This window comes from Tachysurus fulvidraco, chromosome 8 (assembly GCF_022655615.1).
Source record: "Tachysurus fulvidraco isolate hzauxx_2018 chromosome 8, HZAU_PFXX_2.0, whole genome shotgun sequence".
NCBI lineage: Eukaryota > Metazoa > Chordata > Actinopteri > Siluriformes > Bagridae > Tachysurus > Tachysurus fulvidraco.
This window is the reverse complement of record NC_062525.1, coordinates 13,561,756-13,586,906: the sequence shown is the minus strand read 5'-3', so window position 1 is coordinate 13,586,906 and position 25,151 is coordinate 13,561,756. Positions and strand designations below refer to the sequence as shown.

Genomic DNA, 25,151 nt, shown 5'->3' with positions numbered 1-25,151 from the left:
TGTATAGCCTAGAACCTTAATAATAATCAATCGGTTGTGTATTTGTGAAATAATAGTGAATAACGGACACCTAGACGATTTATTACGTCTCATAAACTCATAAACATCTCATACAGATAATCCTTTATTGCAGGATCGTTTGGATCCCTTAGACAAGGATTGTCCAATCCTAACGCAGGAGATTATGAGGATAGCCAATCAGGATCCGTATAAACAACGTAGGGATTAAAAAAAAAACGTGTCTGTGTTGCTGCAGCGAGATCTCGCGAGATCTCGTGAAATTCCAGCCCGAGTGTGTGACCTGCCCCCCTCCCCTCCCTCCCCTCCCTCCATAGGGAGCGACCTCCTCTCCAACCCTAAAGAGGGAGAAACACAAGCAGTCACGTCGCCTGTTTAGCCGTGGGAATAAAACAACACGACGGAGTTAGGCGGTCAGGCGTCTGTTAGATCATGAGGTTATGTTGAGACCGTAGCGTTAGCTGGAAAACATGCGGTTACGGCGGCGATTTAAACGGCATCATGAGGGACTGGGAGCCGGGGTTCGCCCATTACAGTGCTAGGAGCCGTTAGCTTAGCTAAGCGGAGCTAGCTAGCGAAGGAGCGGCGGACTAGCGGCTAAACTTCGGAGCTAGAAAGGAGAATTTGCGGTTGTTTCAAAGTCTACCTCAACACTCGTCGTTACAGAGTGGGATTTATTGCTCTAAACCCAGACACGATATCGTTATCTTCAGCTGATGGTTGAACACGCGAAAGTATATTTAGTAACCGTTGTGTTTGCTGCTCGCTCAGTAGCTAACGGTATCGATCAGAGCAGCTTGTTAATCATTCGGGGTCGGCTTTGTGTTCCCAGGCCATGGACTAAACAGCCTTCTTTAAGAAAAAAGGTAGCTTGCGGTCTGGCCTTGGGTTAAAAAAAAGCTGTTTATACGCCCTGATTTTTTGTTTTTTGGACTGGAATATAAGGAAGAAATAAATAAATAAACCGCTCTGCTGGATCAAGTGCTTCGGGATCATGATTTGGATGCTCGGCTGTGTCCCAAATCGGATGTGAAGGGAGGAGGAAAAAAACGAACGGATTCTTCTTCTTTTCTACTTTCTCGAGTTCGGGACGTTGGTTTAGATAAGCTGTAAAAAATATATATTTGTATATAATGTCTACTGCGAAAGAAAACCCTTGTAGGAAATTCCAGGCGAATATTTTTAACAAAAGCAAATGTCAGAATTGCTTCAAGCCGCGGGAGCTGCATCTGCTGACCGACCCAGACCTCAACCAGGTAAACAAACACTGTCAAGGTTATACTGGCGCGCGCGCGCGTGTTTCTGTGTGTGTGTGTGTGTGTGTGTGTGTGTGTGTGTGTGTGTGTGTGTGTGTGTGTGTGTGAGAGATGATAGTCTCATTCCTGCTAGCCTTGGGTTTCCTATACAATAACATTCTATATGTAGAGTTTTGTTGGCTGTGGTTATGCTAAAGATGTTGGGATACCAATCAGAAGGTTGTGAGTTCGAATCCCAGGTCCATCAAGCTTGCCACTGTTGGGCCCCTGAGCAAGGCCCTTAACCCTCAGTTGTATAAAAGTGAGATAAGTCGCACTCTGGATATAAGGCTGTCTACCAAAATGCTGTAAAGGCATTTTTAAGCAAGTCCAAGATAGAAATATCTGGTTGAAATTTCTTTCTTGTCTGAGACGATCCAACTTCTTAGTTAATAATTTGTTTCTTTGATAAACTTTATTTTAGCCCTCAGTGGCCCATTTTTTTAAACTATAAATGAATTTCCTTAGTACTCCTGTGAGAGAGGATAAGATGACGATGAGATTGTGATGAATGACGTCAACGTGATTTTCTGAGATATTGAAAATACTGTGAAAGTTTTTGATCTTTTTTTTCATGTTTAGTTTACAGACAGACAGAAAAGAACCAGCTGATAGTGTTATTACTTATTATTATTATTATTACTATTTTTTTTGTGGTGTTCTGAACGAATTTTGTTCCAATCATAACACGTCTTGATGTATTTTTTTAAAATTCTGAAATGAAAATTGTCACATGCTTTTTCACAACTGTCTGTGTCATAAAAATGGACTCAAGAATAGAATTTCAATACAATTATAATACAAAATAGAACTATAGAATACAACATATGCTGGTACAGAATAATTAATATTTAAATAGTATATAAACAAATTGACATTAACATTAAATAAAGCATAATAAATTTTTTTTTAGAATGTCATCATTATTGCATCATTAATGCTTATATATTAGTTATATTATGAAAATTATTATTATTATTATTATTATTATGTTGTTTTGTCTGTTTGTTTTTATTAAGCTTGAATCTTCCACGTCCAGAAAACGTTCAGGTTCTTAATGGCTTTATTTGAAGGTTTACGTCAGGGTTAAATCCGTTCAGTTGAAGGAACCCTCAAACCTGCTAATCACTACAGGAACTCGATAGCTAGTAACTAAATAACATGCTAATGACAAGTAGTGATCACAAAAGGTCTGGATATGATTCACAGAGGTCCTCGGAGCTCATCTGTGATCCACAGTCATCTATAGAGCAAATAATTTGTGCTGTCAGGACTGCCAGATAAACAGACAGTGTTTCATCAGTGTTGTTAATCTTGACCTTCAGAATCTTAAGCATTTAACTTCCTCTATGAATCTGAGTCAGATCTGTTCAGATCAGTTTTGCATATACTTTGGATTCCCTAAAAGCCTGATAAGGAGTCACTGTTTCCAGACAGGACTGATCCTGAACTGGGGCTTATTTATAGTGTAGAGTCTTTTCTCATGATGATGACGATGACTTCATCCATTGAGATGAAGTGCATTATCCACGCCTTGGAAGTGCCAAGAAAGCCCACTGAAAAGTGTGCGGTTTAGCGCGATGTTGTCCTGCCAGGCTTTCTGTCTTACGACCGCAGTCTCTCTTTTCCTTTTTAAGCAATGTTCACTTCAGTCGTTGCTTTGCCTTCATCCCAGCAAAATCCATCCGATTTTCCTTTGCTGCAAGACATTCCTCACGCCACGCTGTATTTGTGTTTCATTAAAGTAGGAGCCACACACAAATTTGTCTCCTTTAGAGGAGTAATCGGAGCAGCCTGTCCAAAATCGCATCCATTTTGCGAAGCCGAACAAATGCCTCGCCAGATTAAGCACTTCAAGGGAAAAGCGTGTTTCTGCCAAGGTCTTTAGCTCGGAGGCTGCTTTGAAAACGAGCATCTCCAGATTTCTTTCAGGTTCTCTAAAACAGTTCAGCCTGTCTATCTACTGTCTGTACCGCTCAAGCTCAGGCCTTAATTGGTAATCCTACCTGCTTCTGTTTACTTGAGCACTAAGAGCCGGTTAGGTCTCATCTTTTACGTTAATGTGAATCATTGGAAACATTAAGCCTCGAACAAATGGGTTGCATGAAGGCATTAAGCTCTGAACACTTAGGAGTCATGAATTAGAGGAAGTTTTAGACCATTAAGGCATGTTGCATCCTGTTAATTGATCTCACACACACACACACACACACACCTTACTCAAACAGCACTTTGAGCAGAACCGGAGACGTCTAGCAGTGTCAGCATTTTGCATTGCACATGTAGGGAGGACTGGGTGTGATTAGGAGTGAGTGATTAACCCTTCCATCACCTCACTCATCTTATGGATTACATCATGTCAGTGGTGATGAACTCATCTACAAGTGGTTTTGTGAGTAGACACTAAAGGGCAAACACATACTAGTACTATGAGTACTACTAATAAGTCATAACATGGATAGTATTCTAGTATAGTTTATTATATTTTGTTTCGCAGCTCAGTGTTTCAACAACACGTTTTTATTATTATTATGAGTTATCTTGTAAAACTGCATAAAATGGCAAGCTTTGGTCCCCCCAAAAGATGAGCCATTCGACATATGACTCTGAGGCATTTCATAATGATGAAGTTGTTTTAAAATCCCCGATACTAGCCGATGTGGAAACATTTTTTTCTCCTATCTCGACTCAAGCTCATACAACTCGCTGTCCTCACTTTTTCAGCGCCAATGGATAATGTTTCGAGTTTCATTAATGTGAAAAAAAAAAATCGGAGTGCATGTTTGATTTGGCTAACGTTACACATGGCTGTACAAAAGGTCTTAACGGTAATAACAGTCAAAAGCAATCGATTGTTTTCTTTTGCTTTTCCATGACTGCTCATTATTTCTTTTTCAAGCTCAGCAGATCTGAGAAAGTAATCTCTGTGCATCACCAAATGGCCGTACTGGGGACGTTTACACATTTCTGCACTGCAGAGTTCAAACTAAAGCTCCTGCTAATAATAATAATTATTTAAAAAAAATTATAAAAAAAATACATGCAGCCAGAGTAAGTTTGTCTCTCTGCTTTCCACCAAAGTCAAAGTTAATTAAAGCACTGGGGTTGCATTATCTTGTGATTTATAGACTTTAGTAGATTACATGGAACACGGCTGCTCATCTGGTCCAAATTAATTTGTTTCTAAAGCTGTGCATCGTGTCATGATGGTTAAAAAGCTAACTAGAGCCATTTTGATCCAAAGTGTCCTTTAAAGACCAGCAGAAAGAAGAAGAAACTTCACTCTAACTTCACTCTCTATACATGTCCTAAATATGTCCCTTTTTATTGATTTTTCTCAGTAAGATAAAAGTCATTTGTGTGTACATGTACATATTTTGGCTTAAATGGGAAAAAAAAGGTGTCCTTGTGTCTCCCAGAGAAGCTGGACAGTGTTGTTGTGTCTCTCAGAGAAGCTAGACAGTCTCTGTATCCCGTTGTCCCTCTTGGTGGAGCCAGACAGTCTCTGTATCCTGTTGTCCCTCTTTGTGGAGCCAGACAGTGTCCCTGTGTCCCTCTTGGTGGAACCAGACAGTGTCCCTGTGTCCCTCTTGGTGGAACCAGACAGTGTCCCCGTGTCCCTCTTGGTGGAACCAGACAGTGTCCCCGTGTCCCTCTTGGTGGAGCCCGACAGTGTCCCCGTGTCCCTCTTGGTGGAGCCCGACAGTGTCCCCGTGTCCCTCTTGGTGGAGCCCGACAGTGTCCCCGTGTCCCTCTTGGTGGAGCCAGACAGTGTCCCCGTGTTCCCCGTGTCCCTCTTGGTGGAGCCAGACAGTGTCCCCGTGTCCCTCTTGGTGGAGCCAGACAGTGTCCCCGTGTTCCCCGTGTCCCTCTTGGTGGAGCCCGACAGTGTCCCCGTGTCCCTCTTGGTGGAGCCCGACAGTGTCCCCGTGTCCCTCTTGGTGGAGCCAGACAGTGTCCCCGTGTTCCCCGTGTCCCTCTTGGTGGAGCCAGACAGTGTCCCCGTGTCCCTCTTGGTGGAGCCAGACAGTGTCCCCGTGTTCCCTGTGTCCCTCTTGGTGGAGCCAGACAGTGTCCCCCTGTTCCCTGTGTCCCTCTTGGTGGAGCCAGACAGTGTCCCCCTGTTCCCCGTGTCCCTCTTGGTGGAGCCAGACAGTGTGTCTTTCTCGGTGAAGCTAAAAGACGTCATGTTTCTGTTTTGTTAATTTGTTTCTAAATCATGAGCAAATCATGAGCAAATCATTCTGGCTGAAGAGGCAATACATTGTTCATACATTTTTGCATTAATAAACATCTCTTCCCGATTCACTTCCGCTTTGATCTCAGATTGTGAAAATCAAATGGCACTTTGGCCACAAGTTCATTTTCTCTGCACGCTCCAGTGGCTTTAAGTCTTCCATCTGTTTGTGTTTGCTGTTTAGTAGTTTGCTGCATGTCTGAATTGGGAAACCTTCAGCACACTCGGCTGATGCTGGACCCCAAGGTTGTGTGTTGGTGACTGGATCCAGCACGGTCCAGGATGAATTTTATTTCCTTTTATTGTGTACTACACTAGCAGGGTGAAATAACGAAACGTCGTCGGTTTTATATCCGAATACTAACACTTTTAAAATATCCATTAGAATGCGATGCCATGTTGTCAGTCGCGCTCAGGTGAAGAGATCTAGGAGTGTTACAATGTGAACGTATCAAGGTACGATGGTCTAGACTAAATATCATCCCGATCATAATGTTCATCAGCTAGTGGTGAAAACAAGGAACAGTCGTTCAAACGTTTGTGCCGAAGTCTCTTTGTGCATCTTTGTGAGTGTTTTGTGTAACAGAAAGGTCCAGTCTCCTTTCTGCATGTTAACCATGGCTAGTTGTCATACTACAAAACTACACAGGTTTTGCACACAACTCTCTTAACTTTCAGACCTTTCTTCCTCAGTGAAAGGCTTATGCCTTGTCAGCACGTTGCACTGCATTAATAGGTCACATGACCACAGCACAGCTGTAGGCCGGACTTGTGGCAGTGGAAGTATCTCCAGGAAGTGTGTCTTTCAGTGTGAAACTAATCCGGTCTGCTTTTAGGTGGATCGTTTCCTTAAGGTTCATGTTGTGATGAGCTGAAAGAGAGAACGGTGAATCTGTGCTAGAAAATGCATTCCAATCAGGCACTGTGACTCCGTGGTTAAGGTGTTGGTCTACCAATAAGAAGGTCATGAGTTGGAATTCCAGATCCACCAAGCTGCCACTGCTGGACCCCTGAGCAAGGCTCTTAACCCTCAATTACTCAGTTGTATAAAATGAGATGAAATGTAAGTCACTCTGGATAATGCCTTCTGCCAAATGCTGTAAACGTAAATGAATTTAAATAAAAACAAAGAATAAAAACCCCACACATCCTGCAACCAACAGAATAACAGCAGATAGGTTTTGTTGCCTTTCATGCTATATCTACCCAAATAATACAATGTAAACGTCTCCTTTTGTTTATCTGTAGCCATCCTGGCAGCTCCAGGGAGCAAGATTGTGGTTTGTGGGAGGCTTTGGGGGAAGGAGAGCTTGTGAAAGGAAGTGTGGGTTGGGAAAGCGGTGCCCCCACCCCCCTACCCCCCAAAGGTCACTTCCACTTTAGAAGCACCAACAGAGCCTGCAAGAAAAGGGGGAGCTGGCCGGCCGAGCGGGGAGGGTCCTCCGCCGGCAGAGACCCGGAGAGTGCATCCAGGGGTGAAAGAGGGGGATGCTGGGAGAAAGAGTCCCCATGGGAACGGTCCGGGGGCCGGGAGGAAATTGGAAGTTTAGCACGATGCCGGTGGGTGAGCTGCGGGGTTTAGGAGAGGAAGCAGGCAGTCAACGTGTGGAGGAAAAGTGCAGGGGTGTGCCGCTGCTCTCCTGGGCAAACCACTCAGCCAACACTACACACGGCACTCACAGCTGGCTTTTGTTGTGCTTTTTCCCTCCTCCTCCTTCTTTTCAAAAGAGGAAAGGAGCAATCGGGCCCCGGTCTTTTTTTAGATTCTGTTAGTTTCATAAGCTTTATTAAATGGCCTTATGCCCGCCGTGTTGTCGGCTGCAATAAAGTGTAAGAGAAGAAAGTATTACTTCTAAAGCACATTTTGCTAAGAAGTAAACCAGAGAGTCTCACACAGATAATCCATGCCATTTAAAACAAAAAGCAGACCTGATTTTAAAAGTAAAGCTTTGGGAATTTCTTACTGAATCTGCAGCGTGTTATAGCACCGGCTCTCGGAACACATGCCAGCGTGAACCTGTCGAAATGCAGGTGAGGTGCTCGGCCGCATTTTTGTGTGAGCGTGTTGAGTTTCAGGGCCATTAACTGCGTTAATATTACACTCTGCGTTTCTGACGTGGCTGTTTGCACGTGAACTTGTCTGGTCCTGCGCTGAAGGGTGCCTCCGTGGCCTTCTTCATACAGCAGCCAGCATACAGGAATATTCTTGAGTACTGGAAAGAAAATCTGCACATTAACAGAACGTTGCATTGCAACTGCGCTGTATTCTCCGTGTCCGTATTCACAGCAGTTAGTGTACATGCACACAGTATAGCTGCAGCTTTGCAAATCTTCTGCAGATCTGTGTTTTTATTGAACTAGTTTGTGGGTTTTTTTTGTGTGTCTAGTCTAAAGCTGTGTTGATTGAATGGACTCCCATGTGACTGAAAATTCCTGTGTGTGCGTGTGGTTGTTGCATTATGCCAGCGGTGTTGTGTAAGTGATTAACTTTTCTTAGGAAATTTTTTTTTAAATTTGCATACACGCACAAGCACCTTATGTGATTATTTATTTTTTTTCTCCCTGTCTTTTAAAGGGCTGCATTTTTGTTTTACTTTCTTCAGATGAACTCACCCAGTATTACACAAGGTTTGCTTTGGTTACACACTGCATCTCAATAAAAGGAAATCGGGATATGAGCAGAAAGTAAACAACCCTTCATCAAGCATGCACACAAACACAAAGGAAAAAACAGTTCCATCCTCACATAAGTAATTAGTATAAGACATTTTGCCGATCCAGCGTTTTTCCATTTTCTGTTTCTTGGTCCAAATATCCGCAACAGCTCATATTTCCGCAGTGCACATTTCAGCTGTTTGGCTCGGTTTAGCAGCTCATGGCTATGACAAAAAACACCACGCAGCATGTGTGGTTCACCTCCTGTAGCTGATCACTTTCTCACTGCAGGCGACGTGAAATCTGGACCGAGCTGGAGTGCAATCACTGCGTTCACAGCCAGCTCGTGTGGCTCGTGATGAGGGAAAACAACAGAGTTCGAGTTAACAGACTAAATGCAAACATGAAAGCACATTAAAGAGTGAGCTGAAGTCCTGTATTAGTACAGAATGGTTAAATGATAGTTTTGGATCGTCCAGTAATTTAATCAGTGTTGCTGAACACCACATGATACTGGCTTTGAATAGATTGTTATTGTCAAGTGTTTTGCATTCGATATCAACGTAACAGTTTTTTACCACGAGTTTCATATCACATGCTGCTCCAAGCCCTTTTTAAAGGTATCGAACGTTTAGCGTCGACATGCAATTAAGGGTTAAGGGCCTTACTAAGGGGTGCAGCAGTGGCAGCTTGGTGGATCTGGGATTCAAACCCACAACCTTCTGATCAGTAGTCTAACACTTTAACCACTGAGCTTTTGTCTTTGTTTCAAGCTTTTACAGGAATATATAAATGCAGAATATAATTTATGGTTCAGCATGTGGGTCTGTAATATTTTCTACTACACATTGCATTTACACAGAAAGAAAATATCACAATTCAGGTTATAGATTCTTTGGCATGCCTTTGTGACATCTGTGAAAATGACACCTAAGAAAAGCGGTGCAGATCTGTCGACGAAGCCTCTCGTGCTATAAGCAAACCTCTTGTCATCGGATCTTGTTAGCATTTAGTTTCTTCATATCTTGCCCTGTTTTTCTCCCAGGCTAAACCGATCTATGGAGGCTGGCTGTGCTTGGCTCCAGAGGGAACGGATTTTGACAATCCGATGCACAGATCTCGGGTAAGTTGTTGAAGTCTCTCTTGTCTCTTGTATGCTGGCTTAGGTTGCTAGGTCTTTTTAAAGGACAGTCCTGTTGGTTAGAAATCCTCCAGAGATGCTGGTTGTAACGGTTGTGTGTAAAAGTGCTGTGTTTTCTAACCGGTCTGTTTGATCCTTCAGAAATGGCAGCGGCGCTTTTTCGTCCTCTACGAACACGGCTGCTTGCGCTTCGCTCTGGATGAATCGGTAAGCAGAAGCAAATCCTTTTTATTCACAACAGTGTTCCCATGCAGCAAATGTCGCACACCAACAGTTTTTCAAAATACTAAGGTCTTAGAGGTGAACGGGGCAAACCATCATGTGATGTCTTTTATTTATTAAGGTGCATGAATGCTGAAATGTAGTGACGGGTATGCTGTGGCCTGTGGTGCGATCACAGGGCTGGTATGAGTCTGTTGGATTTACTACAATGTGCCAGGAGTAAAAACTGGCTGCCTGATCAGGCCAGAGATTACAGCGTTTTGTGTATAATCTGTGAGGCCCACAATCTCACCAACGAAGCAACAAAAACTATGCTTCCTTGCCAGTGACCAAAGTGCTCCTTATAGCAGATCCAGTTTAATATTAGCAACGTATTCGTCGAATAGATGAGAAGACGAGGAGGAGAGTCACTCAGCTCAGACCACGTCATTATTTCAGAAGAAATTCTAGAAAGCTCAGTGTGAAATAACTTGTGTCCTGGAGGAGAAACCTCAGCACCAGGCTTGAATGGCTGACATCAGTTCAGAGTAGGATAGATTTTCCTTCAATTGTAGAGACATGAAGATTCTTTTAGTCCTATTGTCAGCACCGGCTTTTCGTCTGCGTTAAGACCCCTCAGGAGAACCTGGAGAATTAGGTCAGGGACGTGCGGGTAAGGAGGATGAGGCTGTTCTGTGGAACTCCAGTTATAATGAAGTTATGAGTGAAATGGTGATCGCAAGAGGCTCTAAAATTAAATATCAGGGTGGAGACAGCGCTTCTTTGTGAGATAGACCACAGACCCTGTACTACATTTTAACAATTATTTATTTAACACTAAATATAAAATATAAATTTAAATAAAATATAATAATAAATAAGAAAGTGCAAAACAACATTCAAAATTTTGTGGACACGCATTTTATCAACTGGCTAGTTTCCTCCAGTTGTCTTTCTCTCATTTCGTGTCTTTCTCTCATTTCGGCCGTGTGGCATGTGTGCCCGCTGACGGTGTGAAGCGCGTCTGTGCTATTCTCCGAGATGCACTTGACGGCCTTTTGTGCAGCGGAATTTTATTTTATTTTTTTGGACGACCTAGTTAAGGCCGCCCAAACTGCTGCGGGAAAGAGACCCTGTGGTCTCTTGATACACAATTCTACAGGATGTCTTTGCATGCTGTAGTATTACGATTCCCCTTTACTGGAGCCAAGAGGCTTAAACATGTCCCAGCATGACAATGACCCTGTGCACAAAGCAAGCTTAATGAAGACATGGTTCTCCATGCTTGAAAGAGTGAAAGGACTCGAGTGTCCCACACAGAGTCTCTGTCTCGATCGCTGACTGAACACCTTCGGCATGAACTCGAAAGCTGACCAGTCCTCCTCGCTCGACGTCAACGCCTGATCTCACTAATGCTCTTATGGCTGATTGAACACAAATCCCCCACAGCTTCACTTCACGATCTTCCAGGAAGTGTGGAGCTTATTCTAACAGCAAAGGACGACTAAAAACGTCTCTGTTTACGAGCGGGATTGTCAGGGATTCACATACCATTGGTCATGTATTGCAACTTTCTGTAAAGCACCCATTAATGATTTTATCCATAGTTCAGACACACATCTTGTCTTGGCTACTGATTTATCCACCACTGAATATCTTAAATGGGGTAAGGCGAGTTTTATTCGGTGAGATTTCAGCGAGTGTAAACCAACAGAACATTAAACAGTCAGATTTCTAAAGTTAGGCCAGTTTAAACCTTTGTTGAAAGGACTTTATTTACATTAACATTATTTCCTGTCCAGTGTCACCCAAATGAGGATGGGCTTCCTTTTGAGCCTGGTTCCTCTCAAGGTTTCTTCTCATATCATCATAAAGACAGGCTTTCCAAAATCTATTGTTTTCTATACTGCTGTAAAGCTGCTTTGCAACAATGTCACTTGTTAAAAGTGCTATACAAAGAAATGAACTATTTGATTGAAATATAGACAGATACACATGTTCATGGTTTCCATGTCCTCAACAAAATATTAATCGAAGTCGTGTCTAAATGTGGCCACAAAGAGCTGGAATGTTTATTTCTTTAATCCCACTTATCCCTCGCTTGTTTTCATAACGTGCCCTTCATCTAACGAGATCAGCTATAAACAGTACACGCATTTAAGGGCTCGACTCAGAGCTCTCGAAGTGAACTATTGTGGCTATTAGAGAGAGATGCTCTGACTGTGAAGCCTGCACTCATAAGAGCTTTCCCGTGAAATGCCCTTATTTGGTGAAACTGCGAAGAGGGCCATCGTGACGTTGCCATACTCTGAGAACATTAGCCCCCTGAAACCACATGGAAATGCAAAAAATGCTTGGAGATTCTCATTCCACCGAAGGCCCAACCACAATACCTATTTCTGTAACCAGAGCCTGTGTTTAGAAAGCTTAAATCAAATCATTTGCAGAAGACAGACGGCTAGAGGGGCAGAGGGTCATCGCTCATCTACTCTTAAACTCTTAGGATGCAGCAGTCATGCAGATCTGTTCATTAGCTTTAGCGAGCACTGAAGCAGAGTGCCGCGTGTCAAATGAAAGACTTCTGGGGGAGGTTTCATAGCCTGAAAAGTTGAAGGTGTTTCAGAGGAGGATTTGTCCTCAATCTACTGCAGTCATTTTCTTTCACCCTTCAGCTGCAATTTGATTAAATGCACTGCAAGTCAAGGCACATTCGTACCGTCTAATAACGCCTACAACGCCATGTTGTTAATCTTTTCCACTGGAAGACTTAAAAGTCTTAACAGCTTTTATTAGTTTGCTCACTTGGTTGATCAGTCAGTGAGTCCCATTTAATCAGCAAAACAAAAGAAATGGGTTTTTCCTAAAAAAAAAAAAAGATATACATAAATAAATATATAATATAATAAATATATTTAATATTTTATATAATTATATTATACGAAATATATAATAAATATAAATATTCTATATATAAAATTTAATTCCGAAAATAATCAGCTAGTTATCCAAGGCTGAGACTGTTATTTGATCCCTTGTTTTGGAAAGCTAATGTAAAGCGTATGAATGACAGACTTGGCAAGTTGAGCTCTCTGTCTTTGTGGTGTTAAAAATCTGATATTTTTACCCTGTCAGTGAAACTACACACTAGACCACACATATTTAACTTGTCAAACTCTAGTTTGTTGCTCATCTCTTAAAAAAAAAATCAGAAAAAAAAAGTTCTTCATCCCCAATCGAAAGTGAAGATAAGACAGCGGTGCGGTATAAACGTTAGTAACAGCATTTGTCTACAAGCTGTAAACTCCTCCTGCATGTTGGTGCACAGTATCACTTAGGATAGACGATATTACGGTCCGTGTCAACCGTCCTATTCTGTTCTCTCACAGCTTTGTGCTGAGCGATGTGCCATTATTCACTATGCACGTCTAACACTTGTGACCTGCTGGTGTCTCATTACGCAGTTTTTTTTCCTTTCCCCTCAGAAGTAGTCTGTCTGGTGAGAAAGAAACAGTGCTGCAGTTTTGTAGCTGTGACACACTGTAATTGCCATATTTGGCAGTCGCCGACATTTGCTGGCGGCTTTTAATAAAGCAAGATCCACATAAAATGGCCATAAAAGGAACCAGGACCAGACAGCACCTGGTTTACATCGAAAGGCTGCAAAATAACTGATAACAGCTCATGCAGAAATGGTGAGCTGTGCCACCGTGAATCCGAGCCTCTCAGCAGCTTAAACGTCTGAGAAGGACGCGCAGGTCACGTGTCACACTATTCGGGACAAGATTAAGCGTGTACACTAATGATTGTCCTTTTTGGGATTTGTCCTCTACATTAGCAAGATTTATTTTAAAGACTCCAATTAGGTCTGTATGTAGCTGCTTCCTGTATTCCCTCACATGGCCCCTAGCTCCATGAAGGCTTCCTCAGTTGGCCTTACGGCTAAGCACCGTGAATACATTAGAAGGAAAAAAAGGGTCATTTATATAGTGCTTTTCTCTAAAGCAAAGGTTTCTTTTACATTGTATGAAAAATAAACACACACAGACCCAAAACAGCGGGTAAACAAAAGCTGATCAAATTTCATAAATTACATTTTCCCTCACTTTTTTTTAAAGCAGCAGATGAATCCTGTCAAAGATCACATTACTTGAAGTTGTATATCGGAATTAGACTTTACCATGCTATTTATATCAGTTCGAACACGTAGAAAGATTGTGGCTTCTAGTTTTTAACAACCTCCAATTCTTATTCATTGTAGATCTCCAAAGATGGAGTCAGGTGCCATAGAAACTTTATGCCACTTTGTGTAAGATGCTTAATTGTTTAGAACTAATTCATTACAGCCATGAAATCTGATTCTGACAGTTTGTGGGCCTTTTTACACCTGGTCACTTCATGTGTTTTCTCTGAAAAACTTGTTACGACGATTATACTGCAAAAAACAGCATTTACTGTTTGTTGCATATCCGCTGGTGGCAGCAGAGCATTTAAAGACCCAACGAGACACGTGGGTGAAAGTCACTTGCGAGTGACATACTTCCGTTTGGGAGGAGTATAGCGTTGACGTATGTGGCTTGAACAAATACATTCATTTACACCTGTCCAGTTTCATCTGAAATGCGTCCCAGACCACCTCCTGAACTGGTTTGAACGATCAGATTTATATCCGTCTCAAAAACGTTTCAGAGGGCATTTAGACCTGGTCTTTTTACCATCGGATAGCTATCGGATAACAAAAAACGCATGAAGTGACCAAAAAAGTGTAAAAAGGTGTAAAAAGCCCCTGTCTCTCTTCCTCACACACACGCACACGAATAAATGTTTGGCTGCCAAAAAACACTAACGTGCTTAATTTGTGAGCTAGACTGGGAAAAAATGCCATTTTTCATCTGCTTCCTCTCACAGCCAAGCACATTACCGCAAGGAACTGTCAACATGAACCTGTGCACAGATGTGATAGATGCCGAACCTAAGACCGGACAGAAGAACGCGCTGTGTATAATCACACCTGAACAGGAGTACTACATTCGGGGGGACAACAAAGAAATTATCAATGGGTATGTCGGGCACACGTGAGATTTCTTTTTACTAATCGTTCTAAAGTGCAGTAGCTTAGAACTCGCAGCTTCTCTGATGTGAACTCGTGTTTTTATCAGGTGGAGCGAGCAGCTAGTTGTTTATCCAAGGACCAACAAACAAAATCAAAAGAAGAAGCGTAAGGTGGAGCCAACAACATCTCAGGTGAGTTGTACGACGGCTAAACATGACACTTGGATGTCTGGTATTCATGATTAAGAGTGCTAAGGAGGATTGTCTTTCTCTCAGGAGCCTGGTCCAGCCAAGGTAGCTGTAACTGGCTCGGGTATCCCTGAGGCGGAGAAGGTACCAGACTCCAGCTCCATCATATGGCAGGAGGAGCTGCAGAGCAGAGAAGCCGAGGTGTCTCAGGCATGGTCCTCAACAGACATGACACCCCAGGGCTCACTGCTGACCCCTGCAGGTACGGAGGACTTCCGGTACACTAATTGTAATTGAGTGGTTATAAATAATATATACTTGTCACTCACAAGCACTCTAGCCTCCGCTTTTCTGATATTTATTAATATTAATAATAACCATTAAATGTACAAGTGCCAGTGTTTTAGTTAACAAGCCAGTACACTTGTGTATATTTTACAATAAGAAGTTGGCTGAAGCAGTTTTGGTTCCTATTATTACCAGGGACAGTCTGGTACCCATAATGTGTAAAATTCTGCTATGTGGCATGCGTTAAACAACAATAACAGAATCTGCAGCTACTATTCATGGTGGGAGAGGAATGCAGGAAGGAAGACTCTGTCTATAGCAGGAGACCGGAGCATGAACATCCCTGTTCCTGGATGTTTCTCCACACCGCCTGTTCTGTATACACATGATTGTTCATTCATACAGTGTGTCCATCGTGCAGAACAACTACATGATCCAAAACTTATATACACTCTAGTTTTATACCATGGAAAGCTGTCCCAATGCATTGCTTAAAATAAAAAAAAAATACAATACGAGTGTGTGTACTAGCAAACTGACAGCGATTATGAAATGAAAACCGTTACTGATCTAAAATCCGTCCCCACTCTCTCACTTTCTTTCTCCCCCAAGCAGAGGAAGCATCTGTGAGTCGCAGTTTGGACCTGGGCTCTTTTAATGGAGATGAGGTGGACCGCTGTACATTCTCCTTTCCCCCATGTCTTTCCCAGCCCCCGCAGGACCTGGTTTCACCGACAGCAGGCTTGCTGGGCGGCATTCCACGTTGTCCTTCGCCCGCACACAGTGAACCCTTCCCCTCAGGCAGCAGTCTGCTGTCTAATGGCTCGCACATCAGCGGCTCCATCAGTTCGCTGGACTCGGACGCCAGCACAGACAGCCACGTGCCTCTCCGAGGACGCAGTAGGCCCGAGAAACGTAGAGAGAGACAAGACCGAGAAGCTGTATTCAGCCCAGAGAGAAGGTGAGCCAGGAAAACCTAGAGTTTAGTCTGTAGGAGAAGACGAGGCAGCTGAGTTGCTTCTTTTGGTATGGATATTTGAAAGAGATACGAAAGCTCACGTTTGCAATCCTGCCTTTTTGTCTGTCTATCTTTTTATACAATACAGAATGACACTAACTCTGCCAATAGCTATATTATTAATACTATAATATTCCAATATAACCTAGAACTTTGCTTGTTCAGTAAATATACAAAGTTCATATAGTATGAGAGTATATAATCTTGGCATTGACGGTGAATACTCCCAACACAAGACAAGACAAGACACAGACTACTGACAGTAAACACACCTACAGAGTTCTCCTATACGGCTGCTTACGATAAACACAAACAGTCCTTATTATTAAGGCATGATGTCTCTTAGCATTAAGGCTAGTTGTGTAGCTTTTGAGATGGGGATTAGAATTGTTTTCCCAATTTTCCAAATGAGTTTCCCAATCTCATTTCTCAGTTTTTCTCTTTATTTACGTTGGATATAAACACATTTGTGAATAAACAGCTCTGCTGTTCTTGAGCAGAGATCATGTTACTGGGATTCTCCTCTCCCACAGCTCAGAGGTCAAAAGCCCCAAAGCCAAGCATTTTAAACAAAGATGCTGCCGTGCCAGCGTGTAGTTGAGAACGCCTCCCATTTTCCTTCTCATGAAAACTATTCAGAGTGGCAAGAGAGCTCGAACGCTCTGAACCTGTTCAGTGGAGAGAGATGGCTTCCATTTGGGTTTAGGCTAATTTGGGTTTATGGGAACTGTGCCACTTTATACCCAGCAGCCAATGAGGATGAAAACAGTCATGTGACACACATACCTCACTGACTGGCTCTTTTGCTTCCTTTTAAGGAGGACCTTCAGTGCTATAAACACCCCAAAAAAGGGCAAAATTCAAAATGAGCAATTTAATATTTCCACCCACTGTTATGAACTCCAAATTCCTCAAGGCAAAATGCATGCTCTCTCTCTCTCTCTCTCTCTCTCTCTCTCGCACGCATCATCATCATTATTATTTCAAAGCCATCACCAAGAACTTTCATTTTTGGTGCTGTGTATAAAAAGCTTTTGAAGTGAAGAAATAATTACAATGTTCAGATTTATTTGTAGCTCACTTCTAATAATATTCTTTAAGTTTAATGGTAGGTTTATCCACTGGTCACTTGCAAATTTAAATGTATAACTTGTATAACACTGTAAATGAGTCAGGTTACTTTAGCAAAAAAAAAAAAAGCACACACAAAACTGGCACGATCAACATTCTGCTCATTCTGTGTGGTCAGTGGCCGCTCGAACGTGATCGAGAAGCTCGAAGCGCTGGAGCTGGAGAACGCGGAGAGGATGGAGGTCGAAGAGACGGTACGCGGCGAGGCCAGACAGGGCCGCAGCGAAATGAGACGTTTCAACAGACAGGTACAAGACAGAAGCTGGGTTTGTTCTGCTGTCAGTATCCTGTTCATCTGAATTCTGACTCAGTTTTCCACCATATATTTGTTTAACAGTTTTGACAAGCAACGTTTCACAGTCACGTTATTAAGTATTCCTCAATGACAGGCCAGATGTCAAAAAACAAGACATTTGTGCTGTTTCAGGATACTTTCCACTTCATATCGTTTAAAGTGGCCACCTTTTGCTTTTACTTTATGGTTCATTTCACGTTTGGTGTTTACTCAGGAAAGATGGCGATTTTGATAAAGAAACCGGCTGGTGTGATCTGAGCTGTGAGGGTTTTCACTTTTCCATGGAAATGAGGACTGTTAGAACTGTTTGTTCCCAGTTGTCAGTCAGCTTTATGAGTTTAAAGTATTCATCGGTACAGTACCGTCCACCAGCTTTGAGTTATTCAGAGTATCAGCAATGCTGGTTCAAGTGATTCAGTATCGATAAGAGTCAGACGTCTTAGAACTATAGGTTTTCTGTCTTACAGAAGCTTGATTCCGGACAGGGTCTGGACTTCCACCACACCACTATTCCTCCACTGAGAAGAGCCAAGTCACTGGACCGCAGGACAACAGAGTCAGTCATGACTGTAAGTACTCATTTTTTCCTTCTTCTGGTAGGCATGGATTGTTGACAGAAGATCATCGATATGAAAGGACATTGTCACCAAGGGTGTGAAGTCAGTGGATTGGGAAAGAATGCTATCACAAAGATTTTGTTGTTCTCCAAAGTTTGAAGGTCAGCAAGAATTCTGAGTTGAAGCCTGTTTTCTACAAAACAGCAAGCAGCTGCTTTGGAATGTTTTACTTGCAGGAACAGAGTGTGTCAGTGCAGGGTGACTGACAGAGTTTGAGATATTTCAGTAGTGTTGTTCTATCTGATAAGTGTCCTTTGTCTGGGTGTTGACATGCGTCGTCATACCTCTTGAAGCAGTTCTGTAAGCTTTCACTTTCATCAGTACTGATCTGGACTCATCCTGATTGCCAACTTGTTTCTTTGTGGCATTTTTTTTTCTTTTATTGTGAGAACACAGATATCCCAATCCTCCAGTGTGTGCTGCTGGGTGTAGCATCCTCCCTTCTCATACCCAGGTCATCTCTATATCCTCCCCGCATTCAACCACACATTCCAATCCCTTCTGTTTGGCTGCGTGGCTTTTTTTTTCTTTTCCTGACACGTTGTATGACTGTTTTAATCTTGAGTGAATGCGGGTGTGTGCATTTGTTTATTTGTATACAAGCGGTACTTTAGTGTTTGTCTATATATCTGTAATCTATTCCATTCTTTGCTCCCTACATTTCTGGCCACGGTGCACAAATGCCTGGTTTGAGTTTTACAGCCACTGTGTGAATCACTTACAAGTGTTTTTTTTTTTTCTCTTCTTTTTTTTCCCTACTCAACAAATGCAGATGCAGAACTAGATTTATTTTGTTTGGGTTTTTTTTGCATCATGATGGAAATCTTTTGAAGTTATTGGCAAACGAGTGTTAAACACCTGCTTAGGCAAGAATCGTGGACCAGAGCCTCGTTTGGTTCTCACTTTAGGAACATCCGAATGCCTGTTGAAGTTTGTTTTGTTCGAGGTTTCTTTTAGAGCTTAAGCTTGCAGGCTTGCAGAATGGAAATGTGCAGAACGGCCACCCGGTGCTTATTAAACTTATTGTGCATGTAGTATTGTGTGTGGTGTCACTAAGAGATGTAACCCGCACTGGATGGATTGCTCATGTCAGAACTTTGATAACTGTGATCTTTTTATTTTCTGCTTTACAGCCAGACTTGCTGAATTTCAAGAAAGGCTGGATGGTGAAGCTTGACGAACAAGGGCAGGTAGGTGACCTGTATTATATACAGCCGAGCCCAAGAGCTCTTTTTATCTTAGTTCCTGAGTGTATTTAGCGGTTTATGCGGTTTATTGTACGTAATTAAACAAGCAGTTAAGGTGTGTTAAGATGTCAAACGAGGGTAAAAACAAACACGTTCTTAATCATGCATTTATTATTTACAACATACTCTCATCATCTACTTTATTAGAAACACCTGTGCACCTGCACATTCATGCAGTTATCTAATCAGCCAGTCATGTGGCAGCAGAACAATGCATAAAAACCCTGCAAATATGGGTCAAGAGCTTCGGTTACCTTTCACATCAAACATCCGTGTAAAGAAAAATCGTGATCTCTTTGGACTTGTGGCGGGGTTCGTTGGTGCCAGATGGGTTGGGTTGAGTGTTTCAGAAACTGCTGATCTCCTGGGATTTTCACACATCGTGTCTTTTTTCCAAGTTTACACAAAACGGGGTGAAAAACAAAACCTGTCTGGGAAGCGACTAGGTGGTAGGTGGAAACACCTTGTGAGATCAGAAGCAAATGACAAGATGCAAATCTTTCAAGCTGTGTTGAATTATATAGTAAGTCAAATAATCAGTCTTTACAAATGTGGTGAGCAGGAAAGCATTTCAGCGTGCAAAGGCCTCCAGTGCAGCAGCAGAAACCACTGGGTGGTGGATTGTGCTCCTGTCAGCCCAGAACAGGAGACTGAGACTCTCCTAAACATAGACTTAATGAAATAGGATGGTTCTAATCACCTGCTCTTTGTCCATTCTTCATTAATCCACTTTGGGGAGTCTGCACCATTGTGGATCTCAGATTCTTGTTCTTGTCTGACAGTTGTAGATCCTCCTGTTGTAACCCATCCACCTCAAGGTGGTGTTTTGTGCATGCTGAGATACTTATCCGCTCACCACAATTGTAAAGCGTGATGATCTGAGTTAAGCAGCTTAATCCAATCTAGCCATTTTCCTCTGACCTCTTTTATCAACAGGTTTCCTCCCAAACTGTTGCTCACTCAGTGTTTTTTGTTTGATGTGTGACTGAAGCACTTGACCCGTACATGCACGATTTAGTTTTGCATTTGCGCTGATGCCACCTGGTTGACTGGTTAAGCTTAGTGCATGAAAGTGCATGCGTTTTTAATAAAGTTGATCTTCTTCATTTGCGGCATCATGCTTTTTGTCGCTTTTGCTCATCATATTCCCTTTGGTTCCTGACTATGTTAATGAACGTTGTCAGTGTTTGGCCCGTCTTTTTTTTTTTTTTTTTGAATGCATTTACTGCATAACATTATGCTTATGCTTCAGGGCTGCCAAAGCTCAATCTTGTGAGATTGAACGCAAAGTCTTTTTATATCTTTTATTAGATCAGAAACTAAAATGTATGCAGTATTTTTAGCTCCTGCCAAACCAGTAGAACAAGCCCTGGCCTTTAACCATGGGTAAGCACATCCTGAGAAGTTTGGCTAATAGCTTTCCCTGTACTGGGTAAGATTTAAGATTTAGACATGAAGATTTTCATGTGTTTGTTTATTTCTTTTTAAATGACGTCAATTACGTCACTCTCAAAGGGCTGACCAGAGCTCGGAAAGGGCAAAGCAAGCTACACTTTGATAGTCTTGCTTCAATAGGTAAAGGTTTAAAGGTTACCGTCCCTCTGCTCTTTTTATGGCCTTTAAAACTCGGCTAAACGTCTTTCTAAGCATTTATCAACCTAAACAACAAAGTGAGAGATTTTTTTTTTCATTCAGTCATTGTATGGTGATTTAGTTAAGTCCAACACTTTTTTTTTTTTCTTCTTTCTTCAGTGGAAGAAGTATTGGTTTGTACTGACGGACCACAGCCTGAGGTATTATAAGGATTCGATTGCCGAAGAGGTACTTTTTCCTGTCTTACGTCTGCATTTCGACACGATTGAACTAAACTCACTTTTTACTCTTGGATCTGTTTGTTCCTTTTATTCATTTTCTTTTCATCTTTGCTAATAGGCGTCAGATCTAGATGGTGAAATTGACCTCAGCACATGCTATAATGTTACAGAGTACCAAGCTCAGCGCAACTATGGCTTCCAAATTCATGTAAGTAGATCTCATGTGTAATAGACATGTCATACCTATAAAAAAAAAACCAAATAAATGATTTTGCTAGTATATAAGTATTTAGAGACACGAGTTGTAAAGCAAGGGCTGGTACTAAGCACCACATGTTATGCACGGTTATGGACTGTTTAAACATTACTTATATTATACATTATATCTGTGCTTAGGTAGAGCTCCTTTGTTTATTTATTTGTTGTTACGGTTTTATTGTGTGTATATATATACACTGGAGATCAAAATTAGAGAACAATTTATGAACAATTCTGAATGTCATCTTCACTGCTCAACAGTTGAAGGAGTTTTTGTCCTGTCTATACCATGCTACCAGTACACCTTTTCCACAAATTAACTAAGGCATTTCAAGAAAAAACATTATTTTGTAGAAAACACTGATCAAAATTAGAGAACACTTTCAGATACCTCCCAGCTATTGGTGTTAATCTGGCACCTGGTGTTAATTTCCTTGATTATTTGTCAACCCCTATTTAACTGGCAGCCTAACTTCCAGTTTCACTGACTCTGCAAGATGGTGGGCCGTTCTAAAGTGACTGAAAGCCTCCGGCAGCAGGTTGTCCAGATGAAAGCCAAAGGGATGACCCTAGCAGCCATAGCAAGACAAGTTGGTTGTTCCTAATCTGTGATTTCAAGAATATTGAATCTTTTACAACATCACAAACTCCTTCAAGTCTCCCAAGAAGGCTGGTCGTCCACGGAAGTCAAATATAAGAGAGGACAGGATACTGAGGAGGATCTCAATGGGCAATCGTTTCCACACTGCAGCTGGAATTGCTCACCAGTTCAGCGCTGAACAGGGTAAGGATCTCTCTCGTTATACAGTGCCTCGACGTTTAAGAGCATTTGGACTGAAAGCCCACTCTGCAGTGACCAAACCTCTCATTAGCAGAAAGAATCAAAAGGCTAGACTAAGCTTTGCTGAGGAGCATGTTGTGTGGACAGAGGAGAACAGGTCCAAAGTTCACTTCAGTGATGAAAGCCAGTTTAATTTATTTGGGTCCGATGGAAAACATTATGTTCGGCGACAAACTGGAGAAAGACTGAACCCAAAGTGTGAAAAGTGGAGGAGGAAGTGTCATGGTTTGGGGCATGTTTTCTGCAGCAGGAGTTGCCTCTTATACAGCTACATGGCAGAGTGAATGCAAATGTTTATCAGAACCTTCTTCAACAACATATGCTTCCTTCCCTGCGTTCATCACCCAATCAGCCCGCAGTGTTCATGCAGGGCAACGCTCCATGTCACACAGCAAAATGGGTAAAGCAGTTCCTTGAAACTGAAAACATTGATATAATGACATGGCCTGCCCAGAGTCCTGATCTCAACCCAGTGGAGAACCTCTGGAAAATCCTTGGCTGTCACTGAACAGTGGAGGAGACTGGAAGAAGAGTGGACCAAAATCACACCAGAGCAGTGTGAGAGACTAGTGCTGTCCTGTGGTCGCAGATGTGCTGAAGTCATTCAGAGCAGAGGCCTATACACTTCCTACTAATTACTGACTTTTGAAACCTTCAGAAATTTTTGTTGTAATCTTTTTCCATGCTACAGTCATTTTTTGATCAGTGTGTTTTCTGCAAAATAATGGTTTTTGTTGAAATGCCTTAGTTATTTTGTGGAAAAGGTGTTCTGGTAGCATGGTATAGACAGGACAAAAACTCCTTCAACTGTTGAGCAGTGAAGATGACATTATTTTAGAATTGTTCAATTGTTTATAAATTGTTCTCTAATTTTGATCTCCAGTGTGTATACACACACAGTCAAGCCCGAAATTATTCATACTCCTGGTAAATTCTGCACAACATGGACATGTGACATCTAAACACTCAGGACGATGAGGGGAACTTGCCACATGCAAGCACCATTCACATTTTCTTCAGGAAATGTACATTCTAGTTTATTATTATTATTATTATTTTATTTATTTATTTATTTATTTTTTTTTACACAAATCTGTTGCTATATACGTAATAAATGAAACATTTCAATTTAAAACAAATTCACATGTCGCTAACACGAGCTCCTTAAAAATAGTTTTGTTTTTGCAGTTTTTTTTTTATCAAAGAAGAACTTGAACTTAGCAAAATTGTACAATGACATGTAAATATCATATTACATGAGTTTTTTTGAGAAAGGTTTGGGTCACAGAGTTCTCACAAATACCTTTGGTGTAATGGGCCTGAGGTACCGTGTAAACCCCTGATCTTATTGTATGTTTCAGACCCAGGAGGGACTGCACACCCTCTCAGCCATGACAGCAGGAATACGCCGCAATTGGATCCAAGCTGTCATGAAAAATGTTCGACCTTCCACAGCACCTGATGTTGCAAGGTCAGTATCTGTTACATTTGCTGATGTAAATGTGGTCTTTTTCCCAAAGCCTTTGTCTTTTTCTTTGCCCTCTGGTGACTACTGCTATCTTTACAGAGAAGCATAGAGATTTGTTTTTAGGGTAGCCATGATGGTCATAGATAACGCCACTGCTAATCCGGTAGCCAGGATGAGGCTGTAAGATTAGCTTTAGAAACAAAAGTGGTTTAGGCTTGTAATGATTTTTTTTCTATTTCTATATGTGTTTGTCTAGGATTTCTTTTGTACAATTTCTCTTCAATTGTAAAGAATCTAAACATAACTTTGTGTACACAATTGGTCAGTCTGACAGATGAACATGGATCCTTTGGCCCCTTGGAGAATCTTACGCGGCCAGATATTACTCAAGACTCTCCGTCCTCCGAAGCCTCATCTGCGGAACGTGAGCCCAGAAAGAGCCGCGCACGTGAGCGGCGGCGTGAAGGACGATCCAAAACGTTCGACTGGGCCGAGTTCAGGCCCATCGCGCAGGCCCTGGCTCAGCAGAGAGCCCATGAAGCTGATGTGCTTCAGGCTCAGCTTAGCGACAGTGAACGCAACAAGAGGAGGGAGGAGAGACGGAGGAGGTATGAGTGTGTGACTGGCAGCTTGATCTTTGAGCCATGTCCGCCTGACACCAGCAGAGCGGACCCGGAGAGCACCCACACGGTTGTGGGTAGCGTCTGTCCGCCCTCGCCGGAGCGTCAGCAGAAAGTGGAAGATGAAATCGAGCGGCGCTGGCAGCAGGTGGAGAAAACTCCAATCCGAGAGGAGAGGAGAGTAGCACTGTCCTCGCCACTGAGGACCAGAGAGACGACTGACCTCGAAAAACTACTAGAGAGCTACAAAAAGGGGGTATGTCTGTGTGGTACATCACGCTTTAACTTGTCTTTGGGTTAAAGCACGAGTCTGTCATACATGCTTTTTTGTGTTGTTTCCTGCGTTTTATTTATTTATTCATTTTTAGCTACTCTGAACTGTTGTGCCTGTGCAAATCAGTCAGTTGTGATTCGAGTAGAAATCATTGTATAGTGCACAATATAATATTTAAATCTGTTGAAGGTAAGATGCATTTTTTTTCTCTCAACATTCTTTCATTAAAACTGAGATGTGTTCAAAAATATAATTGAAGCATGTTGATGATTTGTGCATTTTTCAAAACAACAATTTTCATAAAACAATTAAAGTCTGGACCAATGATTGGAAGTTTGTGATTTCAGTCCCAGTGCCGTAGTCCATAAATATCGGTCATGGTTAGCGCCTTAACCTTCGGCTCTGTCGTAGTCACTTTAGATAAAAGCACCAGCCAAATGATTCGGAAAAAACTAAATCGCAGAAAGCAGCACATTTTTTTCTAAGCTATTATAA

At 42.0% G+C, this 25,151-nt stretch overlaps 1 protein-coding gene across 3 annotated transcripts in view; it reads left to right on the top strand.

Annotated features, from left to right (window-relative positions):
• Window positions 1–314: 314 nt before the first annotated feature.
• LOC113662670 (myosin phosphatase Rho interacting protein) overlaps window positions 315–25,151 on the top strand; it is a 39,566-nt gene continuing 14,729 nt past the window's right edge. Inside the window, exons 1-14 of one of the 3 annotated variants that reach the window (XM_047817512.1) lie at window positions 315–1,274; window positions 9,251–9,328; window positions 9,488–9,553; window positions 14,453–14,604; window positions 14,704–14,788; window positions 14,876–15,047; window positions 15,686–16,034; window positions 17,341–17,470; window positions 17,985–18,086; window positions 19,268–19,324; window positions 21,134–21,202; window positions 21,314–21,403; window positions 23,656–23,765; window positions 24,089–24,638. In XM_047817512.1, the coding sequence (XP_047673468.1) occupies window positions 1,152–1,274; window positions 9,251–9,328; window positions 9,488–9,553; window positions 14,453–14,604; window positions 14,704–14,788; window positions 14,876–15,047; window positions 15,686–16,034; window positions 17,341–17,470; window positions 17,985–18,086; window positions 19,268–19,324; window positions 21,134–21,202; window positions 21,314–21,403; window positions 23,656–23,765; window positions 24,089–24,638 (2,133 nt within the window). In that variant the 5' untranslated portion in view covers window positions 315–1,151. Of the gene's footprint in view, window positions 1,275–9,250; window positions 9,329–9,487; window positions 9,554–14,452; window positions 14,605–14,703; window positions 14,789–14,872; window positions 15,048–15,685; window positions 16,035–17,340; window positions 17,471–17,984; window positions 18,087–19,267; window positions 19,325–21,133; window positions 21,203–21,313; window positions 21,404–23,655; window positions 23,766–24,088; window positions 24,639–25,151 lie in introns of all 3 variants that reach the window. The other 2 variants (XM_027177710.2, XM_047817511.1) reach the window with 2 other exon arrangements.